The 23,478-nt window shown below is 45.3% G+C and overlaps 1 protein-coding gene across 3 annotated transcripts in view; it reads left to right on the top strand.

Moving 5' to 3' along the window:
- The first annotated feature begins 4,228 nt into the window (after positions 1-4,228).
- Positions 4,229-23,478, top strand: part of C11H16orf78 (chromosome 11 C16orf78 homolog) — a 33,438-nt gene continuing 14,188 nt past the window's right edge. Inside the window, exons 1-3 of one of the 3 annotated variants that reach the window (XM_083163831.1) lie at positions 4,229-4,447; positions 7,867-8,007; positions 12,388-12,523. In XM_083163831.1, the coding sequence (XP_083019957.1) occupies positions 4,343-4,447; positions 7,867-8,007; positions 12,388-12,523 (382 nt within the window). In that variant the 5' untranslated portion in view covers positions 4,229-4,342. The other 2 variants (XM_083163832.1, XM_083163833.1) reach the window with 2 other exon arrangements.

Raw genomic sequence — 23,478 nt, 5'->3', positions numbered from 1 at the left:
GGTGCTCAGGGACTCACCAGTCATACTGCCCATGAGCATGTAATGCTGCTATACACACGTGTATGGGCGCTCAGGGACTCGCCAGTCATACTGCCCATGTGCATGTAATGCTGTTATACACAGGTGTATGGGCGCTCAGGGACTCACCAGTCATACTGCCCATGTGCATGTAATGCTGCTATACACACGTGTATGGGCGCTCAGGGACTCGCCAGTCATACTGCCCATGTGCATGTAATGCTGTTATACACAGGTGTATGGGCGCTCAGGGACTCACCAGTCATACTGCCCATGTGCATGTAATGCTGTTATACACACGTGTATGGGTGCTCAGGGACTCTCCAGTCATACTGCCCATGTGCATGTAATGCTGCTATACACATGTGTATGGGTGCTCAGGGACTCTCCAGTCATACTGCCCATGTGCATATAATGCTGCTACACACGTGTTTGGGCGCTCAGGGACCCGCCAGCCATACTGCCCATGTGCATGTAACGCTGTTATACACACGTGTATGGGTGCTCAGGGACTCACCAGTCATACTGCCCATGTGCATGTAATGCTGCTATACACATGTGTATGGGCGCTCAGGGACTCGCCAGTCATACTGCCCATGTGCATGTAATGCTGCTATACACACGTGTATGGGCGCTCAGGGACTTACCAGTCATACTGCCCATGTGCATGTAATGCTGTTATACACATGTGTATGGGTGTTCAGGGACTCACCAGTCATACTGCCCATGAGCATGTAATGCTGCTATACACACGTGTATGGGCGCTCAGGGACTCGCCAGCCATACTGCCCATGTGCATGTAATGCTGCTATACACACGTGTATGGGCGCTCAGGGACTCTCCAGTCATACTGCCCATGTGCATGTAATGCTGTTATACATACGTGTATGGGCGCTCAGGGACTCACCAGTCATACTGCCCATGTGCATGTAATGCTGTTATACACACGTGTATGGGTGCTCAGGGACTCTCCAGTCATACTGCCCATGTGCATGTAATGCTGCTATACACATGTGTATGGGCGCTCAGGGACTCTCCAGTCATACTGCCCATGTGCATGTAATGCTGCTACACACGTGTTTGGGCGCTCAGGGACCCGCCAGCCATACTGCCCATGTGCATGTAATGCTGTTATACACACGTGTATGGGTGCTCAGGGACTCACCAGTCATACTGCCCATGTGCATGTAATGCTGCTATACACATGTGTATGGGCGCTCAGGGACTCTCCAGTCATACTGCCCATGTGCATGTAATGCTGCTATACACATGTGTATGGGCGCTCAGGGACTCTCCAGTCATACTGCCCATGTGCATATAATGCTGCTATACACACGTGTATGGGCGCTCAGGGACTTACCAGTCATACTGCCCATGTGCATGTAATGCTGCTATACACACGTGTATGGGCGCTCAGGGACTCGCCAGTCATACTGCCCATGTGCATGTAATGCTGTTATACACACGTGTATGGGCGCTCAGGGACTCGCCAGTCATACTGCCCATGTGCATGTAATGCTGCTATACACACGTGTATGGGCGCTCAGGGACTTACCAGTCATACTGCTATGTGCATGTAATGCTGTTATACACATGTGTATGGGTGTTCAGGGACTCACCAGTCATACTGCCCATGAGCATGTAATGCTGCTATACACACGTGTATGGGCGCTCAGGGACTCGCCACTCATACTGCCCATGTGCATGTAATGCTGTTATACACAGGTGTATGGGCGCTCAGGGACTCACCAGTCATACTGCCCATGTGCATGTAATGCTGTTATACACACGTGTATGGGTGCTCAGGGACTCTCCAGTCATACTGCCCATGTGCATGTAATGCTGCTATACACATGTGTATGGGTGCTCAGGGACTCTCCAGTCATACTGCCCATGTGCATATAATGATGCTACACACGTTTTTGGGCGCTCAGGGACCCGCCAGCCATACTGCCCATGTGCATGTAATGCTGTTTTACACACGTGTATGGGTGCTCAGGGACTCACCAGTCATACTGCCCATGTGCATGTAATGCTGCTATACACATGTGTATGGGCGCTCAGGGACTCGCCAGTCATACTGCCCATGTGCATGTAATGCTGCTATACACACGTGTATGGGCGCTCAGGGACTTACCAGTCATACTGCCCATGTGCATGTAATGCTGTTATACACATGTGTATGGGTGTTCAGGGACTCACCAGTCATACTGCCCATGTGCATGTAATGCTGCAATACACATGTGTATGGGCGCTCAGGGACTCATCAGTCATACTGCCCATGTGCATGTGATGCTGCTATACACACGTGTATGGGCGCTCAGGGACTCGCCGGTCATACTGCCCATGTGCATGTAATGCTGTTATACACACGTGTATGGGCGCTCAGGGACTCACCAGTCATGCTGCCCATGTGCATGTAATGCTGCTATACACACGTGTATGGGCGCTCAGGGACTCACCGGTCATACTGCCCATGTGCATGTAATGCTGCTATACACACGTGTATGGGCGCTCAGGGACTCGCCAGTCATACTACCCATGTGCATGTAATGCTGTTATATACACGTGTATGGGCGCTCAGGGACTCACCAGTCATACTGCCCATGTGCATGTAATGCTGCTATACACACGTGTATGGGCGCTCAGGGACTCGCCAGCCATACTGCCCATGTGCATGTAATGCTGCTATACACACGTGTATGGGCGCTCAGGGACTCGCCAGCCATACTGCCCATGTGCATGTAATGCTGCTATACACATGTGTATGGGACTCACCAGTCATACTGTCCATGAGCATGTAATGCTGCTATACACACGTGTATGGGCGCTCAGGGACTCGCCAGTCATACTGCCCATGTGCATGTAATGCTGCTATACCCATGTGTATGGGTGCTCAGGGACTCACCAGTCATACTGCCCATGTGCATGTAATGCTGCTATACACACGTGTATGGGCGCTCAGGGACTCGCCAGCCATACTGCCCATGTGCATGTAATGCTGCTATACACATGTGTATGGGCGCTCAGGGACTCACCAGTTATACTGCCCATGTGCATGTAATGCTGCTAAACACACGTGTATGGGCGCTCAGGGACTCACCAGCCATACTGCCCATGTGCATGTAATGCTGCTATACACATGTGTATGGGCGCTCAGGGACTCGCCAGTCATACTGCCCATGTGCATGTAATGCTGTTATACACACGTGTATGTGCGCTCAGGGACTCCCCAGTCATGCTGCCCATGTGCATGTAACTGCTATACACACGTGTTTGGGCGCTCAGGGACTCCCCAGTCATACTGCCCATGTGCATGTAACACTGCTATACACACGTGTATGGGCGCTCAGGGACTCCCCAGTCATACTGCCCATGTGCATGTAACACTGCTATACACACGTGTATGGGCGCTCAGGGACTCCCCAGTCATACTGCCCATGTGCATGTAACACTGCTATACACACGTGTATGGGCGCTCAGGGACTCCCCAGTCATACTGCCCATGTGCATGTAACACTGCTATACACACGTGTATGGGCGCTCAGGGACTCCCCAGTCATACTGCCCATGTGCATGTAACACTGCTATACACACGTGTATGGGCGCTCAGGGACTCCCCAGTCATACTGCCCATGTGCATGTAACACTGCTATACACACGTGTTTGGGCGCTCAGGGACTCCCCAGTCATACTGCCCATGTGCATGTAACACTGCTATACACACGTGTATGGGCGCTCAGGGACTCGCCAGTCACCCTGCCCATGTGCATGTAAGGAAGGTTACACACCTGGCATGTAGGTTCTAATACTTGTGGGGTGTGAAGGAGACTTTGGTGTCAGGCTGCCCAGCTGTCGCTGTAGCACAATGTACATAAAGGGATGGTTTCAGCAGTAAATTACATTGGCACTGTCACCCTCCCCCCCTTCCCCCAAGTCTTGGTACCCCGAGGCTGCAGCCTAACTAGCATATCAGGCACTTACTGTATGTTGTTGGGGAAAAGAAAGAAAACCTGCTGGTTACAATATCCTTACATCTAAATTCTAATGTTCATGTACTGTGGGATATGAGTTATAAAACAAACAACGAATGCTATCTGCTCAATATTTCCTTTCTGATGCATTATGCCACAATTCATTGTATCTGCAGTATGGGTACATATCAGTTGCCATGGTATCACAGCATCACCAAACAGCGCATGCCATAAACTGTTACCCTTCACCCAACTGTTACACCAGCAGCAGCCATGAAGATGGGATTACGCGACATATTCCCTGTATAAATGGCATCTTCAGATACAGCCGCTGAGTGCTGACTCAGAAGATGTCTAATGAACTGAACACAAAGATAGGCAGCGCCATTATAGACTGGGTAGACAATAAAAAAGCCAGAGCTCTGAGGGTCTCCAATGACAGAATTCTGTTTCAGGTAACGATATTTACATAATATGTGATATACTCAGGGCCGCCGACAGGGGGGTGCCCTGGGTACAGCTGTCCCGGGCCCCAGCCTGTGGAGGGGCCTGGACATCTGCCCACAGCCCCCCCATACACACACACACAGCCTCCCCCCCCCGCACCCGCACACAGCCTCCCCCTGCGCAAGAGCCAGGCACACAAAATACACAGTGCAGCCTGCAGAGAGCCGAGCCTAGAACACAGAGGGGCTCGGCACTCTGCAGGCTGCACTGTGCAGTGTGCTCTCCGGACTGTGGAGGCTGAAGGAGCCGGAGGACGTTGCCGCGGGTGATGGTAAGTAATCATAATGGGGACGGGGTAGTGCAGTAGATTCCGTTACAGTGTCTTATATAGCGCAGCAGATTCCGTTACAGCGTCTTATATAGCGCAGCAGATTCAGTTACAGCGTCTTATATAGAGCAGCAGATTCCGTTACAGTGACTTATATAGCGCAGCAGATTCCGTTACAGTGTCTTATATAGCGCAGCACATATTCCGTTACAGTGTCTTATATAGCGCAACAGATTCCGTTACAGGTTCTTATATAGCGCAGCAGATTCCGTTACAGTGTCTTATATAGCGCAGCAGATTCCATTACAGGTTCTTATATAGCGCAGCAGATTCCATTACATTGTCTTATATAGCGCAGCAGATTCCGTTAGTGTCTTATATAGCGCAGCAGATTCCGTTACATTGTCTTATATAGCGCAGCAGATTCCGTTAGTGTCTTATATAGCGCAGCAGATTCCGTTAGTGTCTTATATAGGGCAGCAGATTCTGTTAGTGTCTTATATAGCGCAGCAGATTCCATTACAGTGTCTTATATAGTGCAGCAGATTCTGTTACAGCATCTTATATAGCGCAGCAGATTCAGTTACAGTGTCTTATATAGCGCAGCAGATTCCGTTACAGTGTCTTATATAGCGCAGCAGATTCCGTTACAGGTTCTTATATAGCGCAGCAGATTCCGTTACAGTGTCTTATATAGCGCAGCAGATTCCATTACAGGCTCTTATATAGCGCAGTAGATTCAGTTACATTGTCTTATATAGCGCAGCAGATTCCGTTAGTGTCTTATATAGCGCAGCAGATTCCGTTACATTGTCTTATATAGCGCAGCAGATTCCGTTAGTGTCTTAGATAGCGCAGCAGATTCCGTTAGTGTCTTATATAGGGCAGCAGATTCCGTTAGTGTCTTATATAGCGCAGCAGATTCCGTTGCAGCGTCTTATATAGAGCAGTAAATTCCGTTACAGTGTCTTATATAGCGCGGCAGATTCCGTTACAGTATCTTATATAGCGCAGCAGATTCTGTTACAGCGTCTTATAAAGCGAAGCATATTCCATTGCAGAGTCTTATATAGAAGCAGATTCCATTACAGTGTCTTATATAGCGCAGCAGATTCCATTACAGTGTCTTATATAGCAGCAGATTCCATTACAGTGTCTTATATAGCACAGCTAATTCCGTTACAGTTTCTTATATAGCGCAGATTCCATTACATTGTCTTATATAGCACAGCAGATTCTGTTACAGTGTCTTATATGGCGCAGCAGATTCCATTACAGTGTCTTATACAGCAGTAGATTCCATTACAGTGTCTTATATAGCGCAGCAGATTCTGTTACAGTGTCTTATATATTATATAGCGCAGCAGATTCCGTTACAGTATCTTATATAGCACAGCTAATTCCGTTACAGTTTCTTATATAGCGCAGCAGATTCCATTACAGTGTCTTATATAGCGCAGCAGATTCTGTTAAAGTGTCTTATATAGCGCAGCAGATTCCGTTACAGTATCTTATATAGCGCAGCAGATTCCATTACAGTGTCTTATATAGCAGCAGATTCCATTACAGTGTCTTATATAGCACAGCTAATTCCGTTACAGTTTCTTATATAGCGCAGATTCCATTACAGTGTCTTATATAGCGCAGCAGATTCTGTTACAGCGTCTTATATAGCGCAGCAGATTCCATTACAGTGTCTTATACAGCAGCAGATTCCATTAAAGTGTCTTATATAGCACAGCTAATTCCATTACAGTTTCTTATATAGCGCAGCAGATTCCATTACAGCGTCTTATATAGCGCAGCAGATTCTGTTACAGTGTCTTATATAGCGCAGCAGATTCTGTTACAGCGTCTTATTTAGCAGCAGATTCCATTACAGTGTCTTATATAGCGCAGCAGATTCCGTTACAGTGTCTTATATAGCGCAGGAGATTCCATTACAGTGTCTTATATATCGCAGCAGATTCCGTTACAATGTGTTATAAAGCGCAGCAGATTCCGTTACAGTGTCTTATATAGAGCAGCAGATTCCGATACAGTGTCTTATATAGCGCAGCAGATTCCGTTACAGTGTCTTATATAGCACAGCTAATTCCGTTACAGTTTCTTATATAGCGCAGCAGATTCCATTACAGTGTCTTATATAGCGCAGCTGATTCCGTTACAGTGTCTTATATAGCGCAGCAGATTCCATTACAGTGTCTTATATAGCGCAGCTGATTCCGTTACAGTGTCTTATATAGCGCAGCAGATACCATTACAGTGTCTTATATAGTGCAGCAGATTCCGTTACAGTGTCTTATATAGCGCAGCTGATTCCGTTACAGTGTCCGTTGCGCTTTACAATGGTAGACCGTGATAAAACAAACTGGATAACAACATACAGACTTGGAGGTAGGAGGGCCCTGCTGCAAGCTTACAATCTTTAGGGACATAGGAGGGAAACACAAGGACAGGCACCAGTAATAGCATAGCAGTCCCACCAAGTTACAAGTCCAGAAGGGAAGCTATATAATACATAAGTACCTCATAGGGTTATGCGTGTAGAATATAAATACGAAAGGCTTGCCTGAAGAGGGGAGTTTTCAGGGAACGCTTGAAAGTTTGGAGGCTAGTGGAGAGTCTTATTGTGCGTGGAAGGGCATTCCATAGGGTAGGAGCAGCCCGATGAAAGTCCTGTAATAGTGAAGGGGAGCTAGTGATCCGTGCAGAAGAGAGACGCAGATCTTGTGCAGAGCGGAGTGGTCGAGATGGGAAATATTTTGTGATAAGTAAAGAGATATAAGCTGGTGCAGTATGGGTAATAGCTTTATATGCGTGGTAAGATACAGGCAACCAATGGAGGGACTGGCAGAGCGGTGTAGTGTGGGGATAAATCCATGTAGAGATATGATATTGGAGGAGTTTGTGTGCTTTTTTTTGCCTTGCAAATAAAGCTGAACCAGACCCACAGTTTGTAAAATGACAGGAGGTGATTGGTTGGAGTACCACATATGATCCTCCTAATTGGCTATGCAGTATATCAACATTTCTGTACAAGTCATTCTGTCTAATGTAAGGGAATACGCAATGCTAAACAGCCACCTTGCGTTCCAGTTGAAGAAACGTAATCGCGCTATAGAAACCATGAAATCTACGAATGATAATCTGAGGAAGCATGAACAGAGAAAGGTACAACAAGACATTGCAAAACTGACAGATGCCTCCACTTCTGGTGCAAACAGCAGCATTTACCAGGTAAATTTTAAATTCACTAGGGGATGTGTTTAACATCCCGGCCACTGGGATGCTGGCAGTCAGAATACCGATGCTGGAAACCCAACTCTCGGCCAGTACACCGGTGCCAGAATCCCGGCATCAATGGAGATGCCTATCCCAGCTTCATACCTCCCAACAGTCCCGATTTTATCGGGACAGTCCCGATTGTCAGGGCCTGTCCCGCTGTCCCACCCGCGGGCGGCAGTGTCCCGCGGTGTGGGGGGGCTGTTGGGAGTCCCCCCTGTCAGCTGCTAAGCAGCGGGGAATAAACGCTGTGCGCATGCGCACAGCGTCTATTCCCGCAGCCAGGGGGCTGGGGGCATGGCTAGAGGCTCACAGAGCCTCTGGGTCATGCCCCCATAGCGGCAAAATGGGGACGTGGCCTCGCGGAAGAGCCGCGAGTGTAGGCCATGCCCCCAAATTAGGCCACACACCCCAAAAATTTCAACGCGCCTCCGGCGCGCAGCAGCAGCGTCCCGCGTGCTGAAGTGCCAAAGTTGGGAGGTATGCAGCTTCCAGCGTCCACTCCTAATCATAAGTAAGTGGGGCGGGTAAGGTTTAGGCAATAGGGGGAACTTGTTTAGGCTGTGGGTGGGGGGGAAAGGTTAAGGTTAGGCTGCAGTGTGGGATGGTTAGAGTTAGGCACACTTAGAAGTAGAGATGTGCAGGCTCTGATTTACTCTGATTTCAAAGCAGGATCTTATTGGCTATCAACTGTCAACAACTGTCATGTGATTTGGGATAGCCAATAAGATCCTGCTTTGAAATCAGAGTAAATCAGAGCCTGCACATCTCTACTTAGAAGGGGGGTTAGGATTTAAGGTGCCCATACACTAGTAAGATTTATCTTCAGATCTGGCTGGTTGGAACAAAAACATGGTTATGGATGAGTGACAGTTTGTCAGTTTTCCAGCATTTCCAAGCAAATGGTCAACTGTTATTTGCTCTCATCCAGAACCATGTTTTTGTTCCAACCAGCCAGATCTGAAGATAAATCTGCGTGTGTATGGCCACCTTTAGGCTACGGGGCAGGAGGGTTTAGGGTGTGGTGTACGGTTAGGGTTAGGCAATAATGGGAAGAGTCAGGGTTAGACTGTAGTAAGGGAGGGCCAGAGATGGGCCAAGTAGATGTAAGTATACTTGAGGATAGTTTGGGGTGAGACAGCGCTATCCTGTTTGTATTGGTGTATACTTACCCATCCCCAGTCGGGATTCTATCCATCGGGATGCCGGTATTATGACCGCTGCCATTGTGTCGGCTGGTCATTGATATGGCTTTTGATGAACTGATTCAAACTTGCAGGGTGCCCCCTTGGGAGCAGGAGCCCAGTGACAGATGACGTCATTGCCTCCCAGAGAGTTAACGGACAGGTCCTATCCGACTCTGCGTGCACCAGTTATCTTTTTATTTCCTAGCCCGACAATGCATGGCACCAGGAGACTGTTCTGATTAATGTGATATATGACCCCTATATCTGTGTGTGACAGAATTTGACCTGGATTTGACCAGATATATAGTGTAGTTTGATGGGGGTGTGCAGGTGGAACTGCACGCCAGGTGAAGACCCATCCGTTTACAAACACACAAATACATACAGTAGTTATGAAACTAAGCACAATGATAGAGGCGATTATTCACATTAGTTGGGCAGCGGAATTGCTACCAAATAGCGCTTAGCATCTCTGATTGGCTCCATTATGTGGCTGCAAAACAAAAATGTTAACACGAAAGGCCTAACATGAAAGTATCAATAAGAGATACATACTGTAGGAATATGTTCTAAGCCTTAAGGGGCACAACCTCCAATCTGCTGACTGGCTGATGATCAGCAAACATTTATTGGGGGATCAGGGATATAAAGCATGTTAAATAGTCCCGTTTCTGCAATAAAGTGCCAACAGAGCAGCCCCTAACTGTCACACCACAAGCTATATTTTGAAATGACAGTTAGGGGCTTATTGGCTGGTACTTTATCACTCCATTTTATCTCTCTCCAAGACCTAGTACATATGCTCTACAGTACCTTATGCGTCCTTTCAGGCTAAAACAAAGTATCTGTAGTCCATACATGCCAACTTCTTCAATGTAGACTCAGGGAGAGGTCATTTAGGCCCCGCCCCCAACACAGAGAAACACCCATTGATTTGTGGGTCCTTTATGACGGATATAATTTGCCTGTGAATGCCAACTACTATTCCCTACCCCAATAATCAGTTGTCTTGGACAGCTTTCGGGAGGATTGGCGAGTAGGCTGTAGTCTTCCTGTAGGGGGGACACTTAATGAGGATTGTATATTCAGGGAGAGATTCTCTAAACTAAAAATGCGGTAAAAATCCCCCGTTATCTGGGTTTTTACCGCATTTTGTAAGCATCCCCCGCCGGGTTATCGCGACGGGGGGGCATCGCCACAAAAATCTGGCGATGCCCCATAGAAGCCTATGGGCTTCTAACGCGACCCACCCCGCACGGACCCCCCTCCCCCCCCTCACCTGTGTCCGGGCAGCACAGAGTTGTGCTGCCTGGACCTGTGACCTCCTCCCTGCACTATGATCCTCTTCCGGGTGCAGGGAGAAGGAGAACCCGGCGCAGCACGCGCCGAGTAAGGGAGGGAGGGGGAGCCGCCGGGACTCTCACCGCAAAGGACAGCTCTTAACGCAAGAGCTGTCCTTTGCCATAATTATCGCATATGTTACAGCATATGCGATAATTATGTATGCGATGGGCGGCGGAGCTGGGGTGCGGATGTAAGAACATGCTAGAAATAAAAAAAATGGGCCTGATTCTGTTATTCTCTTCTTGCTCTGTGTTTTGAATGTAACTCTCAGAATCACTGAAGCCTGATCCATGGCAACACAGAACTTTATAAAGAGACATTACTTGAATACTTCTAACATGGGGAATGAGCCGGTGTAATTGGGCCCTAGTGTCCTTTAAGTGCTTTGTTCTTGCTAATGATGTATAGGGATGGGATACAGATTACCCCTGCGCACTGTTACTTAGTTTTATGGTGACTTTCAGATACAGGCAAAACTAAAGACATGTCTTTAATTTTAACACACTTTCCCCTGAAATCCAAATCCTGACAGGCCATAAAGAATTTCATGTGCGTTACTTAAAGAGATCGCGTCATCCTATTCAGCATTTGATTGTGTTGCTTATTACATAGGACAGTGGCGGAACCTGTGGATGAGGTGCAAAAATATAATTTGGGCCCCCCTTCTCCAAAAAGATAATTTGGGCCCCCCCAGCCCAAATTCACAATATGCAACACTGCAGTGGGTGACAGGGAGAGGCAGATGGTGAAAGGGGGAGGTAGAGTGTGACAGGAAGAGGAAGGGGGAGGCAGAATGTGACAGGAAAAACAGTGGGTGACCCACTGCTGCCCCTGTCACCCACTGTTTTCCCTGTCACACTCTGCCTCCCCCTTCCTCTCTCTGTGATACTCTACCTCCCCCTGTCACCTTCTGCCTCTCCCAATAGTCCTCAGGAGCCCAGCTGAACCTGCTGCCTACTACCATTGGTACCATTGACACCACCAATGGTAGTTCCGCCTCTGGATACGTGTGTAACTGGCACTACTGAGGACATGATATGTAAGTGGCACTACTGAAAACATGATATGTAACTGGCACTACTGGGGACATGATATGTAACTGGCACTACTGGGGATATGATATGTAACTGGCACTAATGGGGACAAGATATGTAACTGCCACTACTTGGGACATGATATGTAACTGGCACTACTGGGGACATGATATGTAACTGGCACTACTGGGGACATGATATGTAACTGGCACTACTGGGGACATGATATGTAACTGGCACTACTGAGGACATGATATGTAACTGGCACTACTGGGGACATGATATGTAACTGACACTACTGGGGACATGATATGTAACTGACACTACTGGGGACATGATATGTAACTGGCACTACTGAGGACATGATATGTAACTGGCAGTACTGGGGACGTGATATGTAACTGGCACTACTGTGTATATGATATGTAACTGGCACTACTGTGTATATGATATGTAACTGGCACTAAATATCTGCAAGAAAATGATTGCTTGGCATTCAAATTCAGTGTCATAGATTATACACAAACTTTGTTTCATGTTTAAAACCTTGTTTTATGCACAAACAAGATATAATTGTGTGTATATCATGTGTTTGATGTGTTTATACAACAAAAATGCAAGATTCCTCAAGATCCTTCATTCGTATCTAAAAATATTCCAAAATATGGAATAATCCATCATCCAAAATTCTGGTCCCGAGCATTTTGGATAAGGGATACTCAACCTGTACCAACCTAACACTTTATTCAAACATTTTTCTACATGGGAAGAAGCCAAGCAATTGTGATAGGACAGAAACCGACTCTGCAGAAGCGTCAGCTGAAAAGTCCGCTACTCCACATTCTGCTCACCTATTCAGCTTCGCCAACTTTCTCAAGCAGCCCTTTAGACAATTAAACAGCAAAGGTAAGATCAAATTTCCCAAATTTTCATTGCAACTGATGCCATATTTAAGAAGTTCCAAAGACTTCCATCAGCAAATGTAGCAGCCGTCTGTACATTGACACATATAACATGCTACTTGAGTGTGCCTAGCTTTGTAGCAAGAATAATGTAAAAAAAGAAGCTAAGAAATGGGCGCAAAGAATATTAATGCAAAACATTACAAATATGCCACTATACCACCAGCTGCTCCCAGTTAGTTGGTTAGACTACTAGATAGAAACAAAAAAAAAAAAAACATTCAAAAAGGGAGCGCTTCTAGATATCAAATATATATCAATTTATTATAAATGACGTAGATATAGAACAAAAAAAAATACTTGATAAAATACATCTTAAAAACAGTACACAAATCCACTAGACCAGATTATGCTCACCGCTCACCAATTGGTGAGCGGTGACCACCTTGAATCTTAGTTAGATAATTAGTTGCAAATGTCCTTTCTCCCAATTGGGAGCAATCAAGCCAGATGTAATAAAAGTTCGTGAAGTTCTGGATACTTTAACCCCTTCATGACAGAGCCAGTTTGTGCCTTCATGACAGAGCCCTTTTTTTCAAATCTGACATGTCTCACTTAAGTGGGGATAACTTTTTTTTGCTTTTACTTATCCCAGTGATTTTGAGATTGTTTTCTCGTGACACATTGTACTTCAAGTTAGTGGTAAATTTTCGTCGATACAGTCTGTGTTTTTTTGTGAAAAATACCAAAATATCGTGAAAAAATGGAAAATTTAGCAATTTGCAAAATGTTAAATTTTCTGCTTGTGAGACAAATAATCATACCACTCAAAATAGTTAATAATTAACATAGACCATATGTCTACTTTATGTTTCCATCATTATTTCAACTTCCTTTTAATTTTTTTGGACACTAGGAGGCTTACAATATGAATAGCAAATTCTCAAATTTTCATGAAAATTTCAAACACTGATTTTTTTAGGGACCAGTTCAGTTCTGATGTGACTTTGAGGGACTTGTATGTGAGACACCCCCATAAATGATGCCATTTCAAAAACTGCACCCCTCACAGTATTCAAAACAGCATTTTGGAAGTTTGTTAACCCTTTAGGTGTTTCACAGGAATTAAAACAAAGTGTAGGTGAAATTTCAAAATTTCTTTTTTTTTGCAGAGTTTCAATTTTAATACATTTTTCTAACGAATACAGTAGATTTTACTAGAGAAATGTGACTAAAAATTGATTCCCCCAATTCTTTTGTTTTCAAAAATATCCTATATGTGGCCCTAGTGTGCACGTTGACCAAACCACAGGCTTCATAATAGAAGGAGCACCTACTTGATTTTGGAGCCTCCTTTTTATGAGATTTTTTTTTAGGCACCATGTAGGTTTCTAGGCACCATAAGTGCTAAAAGTTAGGAACCTCCCCCACAAGTCACCCCATTTTGCAATCTACACCCCTCAGGGAATTCATCTAGGGGTATAGTGTACATTTCAAACCCCCAGGGGTTTCACCAATTTTGGTACAACTGGGATGTGAAAATGGAAAATTACATTTTTTTACACAAACATGCAGTTCTGGCTCAAAATTTTTCATTTTCACAAGGAATGAAGGAGACAAAGCACCCCAAAATCTGTGCCCCAATTTCTCCCGAGTACGGCAATGCCTCACATGTGACCAAAAAATACCAGTTGGGTGCATGGCAGGACTCAGAAGGGAAGGAGTGATTTTTGGATTTTGCAGCAAAGATTTTGGTGGAATGAATGGTGGGTGCTATGTTGCATTAGCAAGACTCCCAAAGCACCAATACAGTGGAACCCCCCCACAAGTCACCCCATTTTGCAAAGTACACCCCTCAGGGAATTCATCTAGGGGTATAGTGTACATTTCAAACCCCCAGGGGTTTCACCAATTTTGGTACAACTGGGATGTGAAAATGGAAAATTACATTTTTTTACACAAACATGCAGTTCTGGCTCAAAATTTTTCATTTTCACAAGGAATGAAGGAGACAAAGCACCCCAAAATCTGTGCCCCAATTTCTCCCGAGTACGGCAATGCCTCACATGTGACCAAAAAATACCAGTTGGGTGCATGGCAGGACTCAGAAGGGAAGGAGTGATTTTTGGATTTTGCAGCAAAGATTTTGGTGGAATGAATGGTGGGTGCTATGTTGCATTAGCAAGACTCCCAAAGCACCAATACAGTGGAACCCCCCCACAAGTCACCCCATTTTGCAAAGTACACCCCTCAGGGAATTCATCTAGGGGTATAGTGTACATTTCAAACCCCCAGGGGTTTCACCAATTTTGGTACAACTGGGATGTGAAAATGGAAAATTACATTTTTTTACACAAACATGCAGTTCTGGCTCAAAATTTTTCATTTTCACAAGGAATGAAGGAGACAAAGCACCCCAAAATCTGTGCCCCAATTTCTCCCGAGTACGGCAATGCCTCACATGTGACCAAAAAATACCAGTTGGGTGCATGGCAGGACTCAGAAGGGAAGGAGTGATTTTTGGATTTTGAAGCAAAGATTTTGGTGGAATGAATGGTGGGTGCTATGTTGCATTAGCAAGACTCCCAAAGCACCAATACAGTGGAACCCCCCCACAAGTCACCCCATTTTGCAAAGTACACCCCTCAGGGAATTCATCTAGGGGTATAGTGTACATTTCAAACCCCCAGGGGTTTCACCAATTTTGGTACAACTGGGATGTGAAAATGGAAAATTACATTTTTTTACACAAACATGCAGTTCTGGCTCAAAATTTTTCATTTTCACAAGGAATGAAGGAGACAAAGCACCCCAAAATCTGTGCCCCAATTTCTCCAGAGTACGGCAATGCCTCACATGTGACCAAAAAATACCAGTTGGGTGCATGGCAGGACTCAGAAGGGAAGGAGTGATTTTTGGATTTTGCAGCAAAGATTTTGGTGGAATGAATGGTGGGTGCTATGTTGCATTAGCAAGACTCCCAAAGCACCAATACAGTGGAACCCCCCCACAAGTCACCCCATTTTGCAAAGTACACCCCTCAGGGAATTCATCTAGGGGTATAGTGTACATTTCAAACCCCCAGGGGTTTCACCAATTTTGGTACAACTGGGATGTGAAAATGGAAAATTACATTTTTTTACACAAACATGCAGTTCTGGCTCAAAATTTTTCATTTTCACAAGGAATGAAGGAGACAAAGCACCCCAAAATCTGTGCCCCAATTTCTCCCGAGTACGGCAATGCCTCACATGTGACCAAAAAATACCAGTTGGGTGCATGGCAGGACTCAGAAGGGAAGGAGTGATTTTTGGATTTTGCAGCAAAGATTTTGGTGGAATGAATGGTGGGTGCTATGTTGCATTAGCAAGACTCCCAAAGCACCAATACAGTGGAACCCCCCCACAAGTCACCCCATTTTGCAAAGTACACCCCTCAGGGAATTCATCTAGGGGTATAGTGTACATTTCAAACCCCCAGGGGTTTCACCAATTTTGGTACAACTGGGATGTGAAAATGGAAAATTACATTTTTTTACACAAACATGCAGTTCTGGCTCAAAATTTTTCATTTTCACAAGGAATGAAGGAGACAAAGCACCCCAAAATCTGTGCCCCAATTTCTCCCGAGTACGGCAATGCCTCACATGTGACCAAAAAATACCAGTTGGGTGCATGGCAGGACTCAGAAGGGAAGGAGTGATTTTTGGATTTTGCAGCAAAGATTTTGGTGGAATGAATGGTGGGTGCTATGTTGCATTAGCAAGACTCCCAAAGCACCAATACAGTGGAACCCCCCCACAAGTCACCCCATTTTGCAAAGTACACCCCTCAGGGAATTCATCTAGGGGTATAGTGTACATTTCAAACCCCCAGGGGTTTCACCAATTTTGGTACAACTGGGATGTGAAAATGGAAAATTACATTTTTTTACACAAACATGCAGTTCTGGCTCAAAATTTTTCATTTTCACAAGGAATGAAGGAGACAAAGCACCCCAAAATCTGTGCCCCAATTTCTCCCGAGTACGGCAATGCCTCACATGTGACCAAAAAATACCAGTTGGGTGCATGGCAGGACTCAGAAGGGAAGGAGTGATTTTTGGATTTTGCAGCAAAGATTTTGGTGGAATGAATGGTGGGTGCTATGTTGCATTAGCAAGACTCCCAAAGCACCAATACAGTGGAACCCCCCCACAAGTCACCCCATTTTGCAAAGTACACCCCTCAGGGAATTCATCTAGGGGTATAGTGTACATTTCAAACCCCCAGGGGTTTCACCAATTTTGGTACAACTGGGATGTGAAAATGGAAAATTACATTTTTTTACACAAACATGCAGTTCTGGCTCAAAATTTTTCATTTTCACAAGGAATGAAGGAGACAAAGCACCCCAAAATCTGTGCCCCAATTTCTCCCGAGTACGGCAATGCCTCACATGTGACCAAAAAATACCAGTTGGGTGCATGGCAGGACTCAGAAGGGAAGGAGTGATTTTTGGATTTTGCAGCAAAGATTTTGGTGGAATGAATGGTGGGTGCTATGTTGCATTAGCAAGACTCCCAAAGCACCAATACAGTGGAACCCCCCACAAGTCACCCCATTTTGCAAAGTACACCCCTCAGGGAATTCATCTAGGGGTATAGTGTACATTTCAAACCCCCAGGGGTTTCACCAATTTTGGTACAACTGGGATGTGAAAATGGAAAATTACATTTTTTTACACAAACATGCAGTTCTGGCTCAAAATTTTTCATTTTCACAAGGAATGAAGGAGACAAAGCACCCCAAAATCTGTGCCCCAATTTCTCCCGAGTACGGCAATGCCTCACGTGTGACCAAAAAATACCAGTTGGGTGCATGGCAGGACTCAGAAGAGAAGGAGTGATTTTTGGATTTTGCAGCACAGATTTTGGTGGAATGAATGGTGGGTGCTATGTTGCATTACCAATACAGTGGAACCCCCCCACAAGTGACCCCATTTTGCAAACTACACCCCTCAGGGAATTCATCTAGGGGTATAGTGTACATTTCAAACCCCCAGGGGTTTCATCAATTTTGGTACAACTGGGCAGTGAAAATGAAAAAAATACATTTTTTTACACAAAAATGTACTTCTGGCTCAAAATTTTTCATTTTCACAAGGAATGAAGGAGACAAAGCACCACAAAATCTGTGCCCCCATTTCTCCAGAGTACGGCAATGCCTCACATGTGACCAACAAATACCAGTTGGGTGCATGGCAGGACTCAGAAGGGAAGGAGTGATTTTTGGATTTTGCAGCACAGATTTTGGTGGAATGAATGGTGGGTGCTATGTTGCATTACCAATACAGTGGAACCCCCCCACAAGTGACCCCATTTTGCAAACTACACCCCTCAGGGAATTCATCTAGGGGTATAGTGTACATTTCAAACCCCCAGGGGTTTCATCAATTTTGGTACAACTGGGCAGTGAAAATGAAAAAAATACATTTTTTTACACAAAAATGTACTTCTGGCTCAAAATTTTTCATTTTCACAAGGAATGAAGGAGACAAAGCACCCCAAAATCTGTGCCCCCATTTCTCCAGAGTACGGCAATGCCTCACATGTGACCAAAAAATACCAGTTGGGTGCATGGCAGGACTCAGAAGGGAAGGAGTGATTTTTGGATTTTGCAGCACAGATTTTGGTGGAATGAATGGTGGGTGCTATGTTGCATTACCAATACAGTGGAACCCCCCCACAAGTGACCCCATTTTGCAAACTACACCCCTCAGGGAATTCATCTAGGGGTATAGTGTACATTTCAAACCCCCAGGGGTTTCATCAATTTTGGTACAACTGGGCAGTGAAAATGAAAAAAATACATTTTTTTACACAAAAATGTACTTCTGGCTCAAAATTTTTCATTTTCACAAGGAATGAAGGAGACAAAGCACCCAAAAATCTGTGCCCCCATTTCTCCAGAGTACGGCAATGCCTCACATGTGACCAAAAAATACCAGTTGGGTGCATGGCAGGACTCAGAAGGGAAGGAGTGATTTTTGGTTTTTGCAGCTCAGATTCTGGTGGAATGAATGGTGGGTGCTATGTGGCATTAGCAAGACCCCCGAAGCACGGTGAAATGATGAACCTAATAATCCATAGATGTGTGGTATATTTTGAAACACTCCTTTATACATAGGCCGGGTTTGTCGGGGCAAGTTTCACAGTGGAAAATAGTTTCCTTTCTTATTCCCTTTTTATAGCAAACTTTGCACCTTTTTTGTGTCCTGCCCTTTCTTGCAGTGGAGGGGATTTCGTTGGGAAAATGCTGCCCTGGTACAATACGGGGGCCAGTACTAGAAGTACTGGGGCCCTCTGCCTGCTGATTCCCAAATGTTAGGCTCTTTATGACTTCCTCTTGAAAGTGCATAAATGTCCCCCTCTGGCCGGTAGAACGGAATAGCACGTAAGCGTTATACAGTGCCATCTGGATGATATACACGGCCAGCTTCTTGTACCAGATATTTGTTTTCCGCAGGGCACTGTACGGCTTCAGTACCTGATCTGAAAGATCCACTCCACCCATGTACTTATTGTAATCTAGGATACAATTTGGTTTTGAGGTGTGGGTACTGGTACCTCGTACAGGGATGGAGGTGGTACTGTCTCCATGAATTGTTGTCAGTATAAGGACATCCCTCTTGTCCTTATATTTGACCAACAACATATTTTCGGTGCATATTCCCCTGCTTTCACCCCTTCTCATTACTTGGGCAATGTGCGTTTTGGGGAGGCCTCTTTGGTTCTTGCGCACAGTACCGCAAGCTGCTGTACCTCTTGAACCAAGGGCCTTAAACAGGGGGATGCTGGTGTAAAAGTTATCCACATAGAGGTGATAACCCTTATCCAGGAAGGGGTGCATTAAATCCCAGACAATTTTTCCACTAACACCTACGAGGGAGGGGGGGCATTCTGGTGGTTCAATTTTTGAATCCTTCCCTTCATATACCCTAAACTTGTGGGTGTACCCTGTGGTGCTTTCACACAGCTTATACATTTTTATCCCATACCTTGCCCTCTTACTGGGAAGGTACTGGCGGAATTTAACCCTTCCTTTAAAATGTATAAGGGACTCGTCGATACTAATACATTTATCAGGGATGTATAGCTCTGCAAATTTGGCACTGAAATGATCAATGACCGGCCTGACTTTGAATAGCCTGTCAAAGGTGGGATCATCTCTGGGTGGGCACTGTGCATTATCGGTGTAATGTATAAATTTATGGATTGCCTCAAAACGAGCCCGGGGCATGGCCATACGGTGAAATGGGGTGCTGTACAGAACATCTGTACTCCAATATTGCCTAATTTGTGGCTTTTTTACTATGCCCATATGTAACACCAGACCCCAAAACGTCATCATCTCTACTGCATCTACAGGGGTCCACCTAGCAAATGATGACGTGGGGTTTTGAGCAATAAACTGCTGGGCATATAAATTAGTTTGGTCCACCATTAAATTTATAAAATCATCAGAGAAAAATAATTTAAAAATGTCAATTTCTCTGAGACCTGTTGAATCAAATTGGATTCCTGGGATGGCCAAAAACTCAGGAACCTGGGGCTCAAAATTGTCTGGTGGTGGGGTCCATACGAGATCAATTATTGGGGGGGGGGTCTCAGCTGCTCTACGGGGGCGTCTTTGAGGGGGTCCCTCATCATCAGAGGAGGAAGAGGAGCTTAAGACAAATCCTTCAAATTCCCCGCTTGCCTCACTGGCTGTGTCAGAGTCAGAGGCAAGCATGGCATATGCCTCCTCCACCGAATACATTCTCCTGGATGACTGGGACGACATTTGGGATGACATTTGGGATGCCATTTATTTTTTTGTGTTACTGGTAGTGAAATGTTTCAACACGTGTATAGTGTAGGGGGGGTACAAACTTTATTTCAACCCGGGGGGTATGTAGTGTGTATGTATGTAGTGCAGAAAAAAAAAATACAAAAATAAAAAAATTGAAGGGTTCAAAAAAAAAAAATGGAAGGGGTTAAAAAAAAAATGGAAGGGGTTAAAAAAAAATGGAAGGGGTTAAAAAAAAAAAAATGGAAGGGGTTAAAAAAAAAAAAGGTCCTGCGCCAAAAATTGAGCACAGATGTTGGTCAGTAACGTCCGTCACTGAACAGCGCTCAAAGGCAACAGGAATTTGATCAAAAAAAAAAAAAAATAGATCAACCCTGTGCCGAAAAAGCTGATCAGTGATGTACGTCACTGATCAGCGCACAGTGGCCACAGGACACACACAAAATCACAGTGTGTGTAAAAAAAAAAATGTAAAAAAGACCCCACAGCACTCACAAAAAATAAAAAAAGGTGATCAGTGATGCGACACTGATTACCAGTGAGGGGCAGCAGGTGCACAACCTTTGGTGGTACTGACAGGTATATATAAAAAAAAAAACCTCTGCACCCCTAAAAAGTTGCTGATCACCTCAGATATAGTGATCAGCACAAAAGGCGGGGGCAGCAGACACAAAATTTAGCACTCTCTATCACTCTCTGTCACTATCTCTCTCTATCTCTCTATCTCTCACTATCTATCACTCTATGACACTGCAGCAGCAGCACTGACAGGTATATCTATATATTACCCACCATGGCCCTAACTGTGCGGAGTTTGTATATTCTCCCCGTACTTGCGTGGGTTTCCTCCGGGTACTCCGGTTTCCTCCCACAATCCAAAAATATACTGGTAGGTTAATTGGCTCCCAACAAAATTAACCCTAGAATGTCTGTGTGTGCATGTACATGTGGTAGGGAATATAGATTGTAAGCTCCACTGGGACAGGGACTGATGTGAATGGTGAAATATTCTCTGTAAAGCGCTGCGGAATCTGTGTGCGCTATATAAGAAACTGCTAATAAATAAAATAATAAATATTAAAAAAAACCTGCGCCCCCAAAAAGTTGCTGATCAGTTAATTTATACTGATCAGCACAAAAGGGGGGGCAGCAGTCAGTTATAAAAAAAATATATAGCACAATCTGTCACTATCTCTCTATCTCTCTCTCTCTATCTCTCTCTATCTCTCTCTATCTATCTATAGCTCTATCACACTGCAGCAGCACAAAATATAGCACTAGGCCTCTCTATCTCTCTCTATCTCTCTCTATCTCTTTCAGTTATATAAAAAATATATAGCACAATCTGTCACTATCTCTCTCTCTATCTCTCTCTCTCTATCTCTCTCTATCTCTCTATCTATAGCTCTATCACACTGCAGCAGCACAAAATATAGCACTAGGCCTCTCTATCTCTCTCTATCTCTCTCTATCTCTCTCTCTCTAACTCTCTCTCTATCTAATAAATCGCAGCAGCACAAGATGTCACAGGATGTCACAAGATGTCACAAGCATAAGCAATATCAATGATCAGGTAAGTATTTTGGATGGGTTCTGGTCAGTATAGGCGGCAGCTGGGCACGGTGATCGCACTGCACGCTATTCCAGACCGGAATGGCGTCTGCAGTGCAGTCACCGTTAGTTTAAACCCCCCTCCATGGCTGTGATTGGTCCGTCGGTCCGACGAACCAATCACGGCCTTTGGGGGCGGGAGGGGTGAGGTGGGGTGACACCAGTGTCACCCTTACACCCCGCGGTGATTGGTGCTGTACTTTACAGCACCAATCACCTCCGATCCCGTGTCACCGGCGAACGTTATTTGCCGGTGACACAGAAAACGCTGTGAATGGCTGTTCACAATGAACAGCCAATCACAGCGATCGCCGACGGGGGGGCGGCATCGCCGCCCCCCCTGGGCATGCACGGACATGTCTGCTGTCAGGGACAGCAGACATCGTCCCTCTGTCACTGCATCTCTAGACGCAGTGACAGTTTTAAGCCATGACGTATATATACGTCAACGGTCGGGAAGTACTTCCCGGCCATGACGTATATATACGTCAAATGTCGTGAAGGGGTTAATACTGAATGGTAATTAGCATATTCAGGGCCGGTGCTAGGGTGTTTGGCGCCCTCCTGCAAACTATAAATTTGCGCCCTTCTATACTTTACATAGGGACAGCGCACACTGAAAGAAAGACGTGTGGACTCACAAGGAAGGAGCATTGCCATACAGTAGTACTCCCATTCCAAATTACACCACACAGTAGCACAATCTTATTCATATTATACAGCACCAGTGCCATATCTGGCCATTTTGGTGCCCTGTGCCAGAAAGGGAATTGTTGACTGGCCCACCAGGCAATACAGCGAGAGTGCGCGCCGAAGGCGCGCAGCAAAAATGTAGGAGTGTGGCTTCATGGGGAAGGGGTGTGGCCACATAAAAGTACCAATAACATCATACTGCTCATAGCACATTATACCACACACAGTAATGCCCATTATACATTATGTAAGACATCTTGACGCCCCTAACACAATATGCAGCACACTGTAATGCCCATTACACATTATGCTACACACTAATGCCCATAACACATTATACCATACATCATCATGCCCCTTGACACACATTATGCTAAATGTAATGCCCTGAGTACTCCTTCATATGCCCACAGTTACCGACAGTAGTAGTAGTGCTTGCTGCTTATACATAATAAGTAACTGACAGTAGTATCTGTTTATACGCAATGACCACACCAGTTGCCGACAGAAGTAGCGCTGCTTATAAGTAATGCCCATACCAGTGGCTGACAGCAGCACTGCTTATATACGTAATGCCAACAATATATTACACAGAATGAGCCAAAATTCACATTTTGCTTCACCAAATTAATTTTTCCATGGTGGCTGGTCACTAGCAGGCTCTTCTGGCCTGATTGGCTCTTGCGCTGACCACAGAAGCGGTGCTTGGCAGGCTTACTAGTATTCTGGGGGTATTAGGAGGGCAATGTGGGGCATTGGGGGGGACTGGTGGCTAAAGTGGGAGCCTCCTGCAAAATGTGGAAGTGTCTGCAAGCCTTCTACTAAAC

This window comes from Crinia signifera, chromosome 11, assembly GCF_055691185.1.
Source record: "Crinia signifera chromosome 11, ASM5569118v1, whole genome shotgun sequence".
Lineage (NCBI taxonomy): Eukaryota > Metazoa > Chordata > Amphibia > Anura > Myobatrachidae > Crinia > Crinia signifera.
Note: the sequence above shows the minus strand (reverse complement) of the source record. Positions and strands in the feature narration are given on the sequence as shown.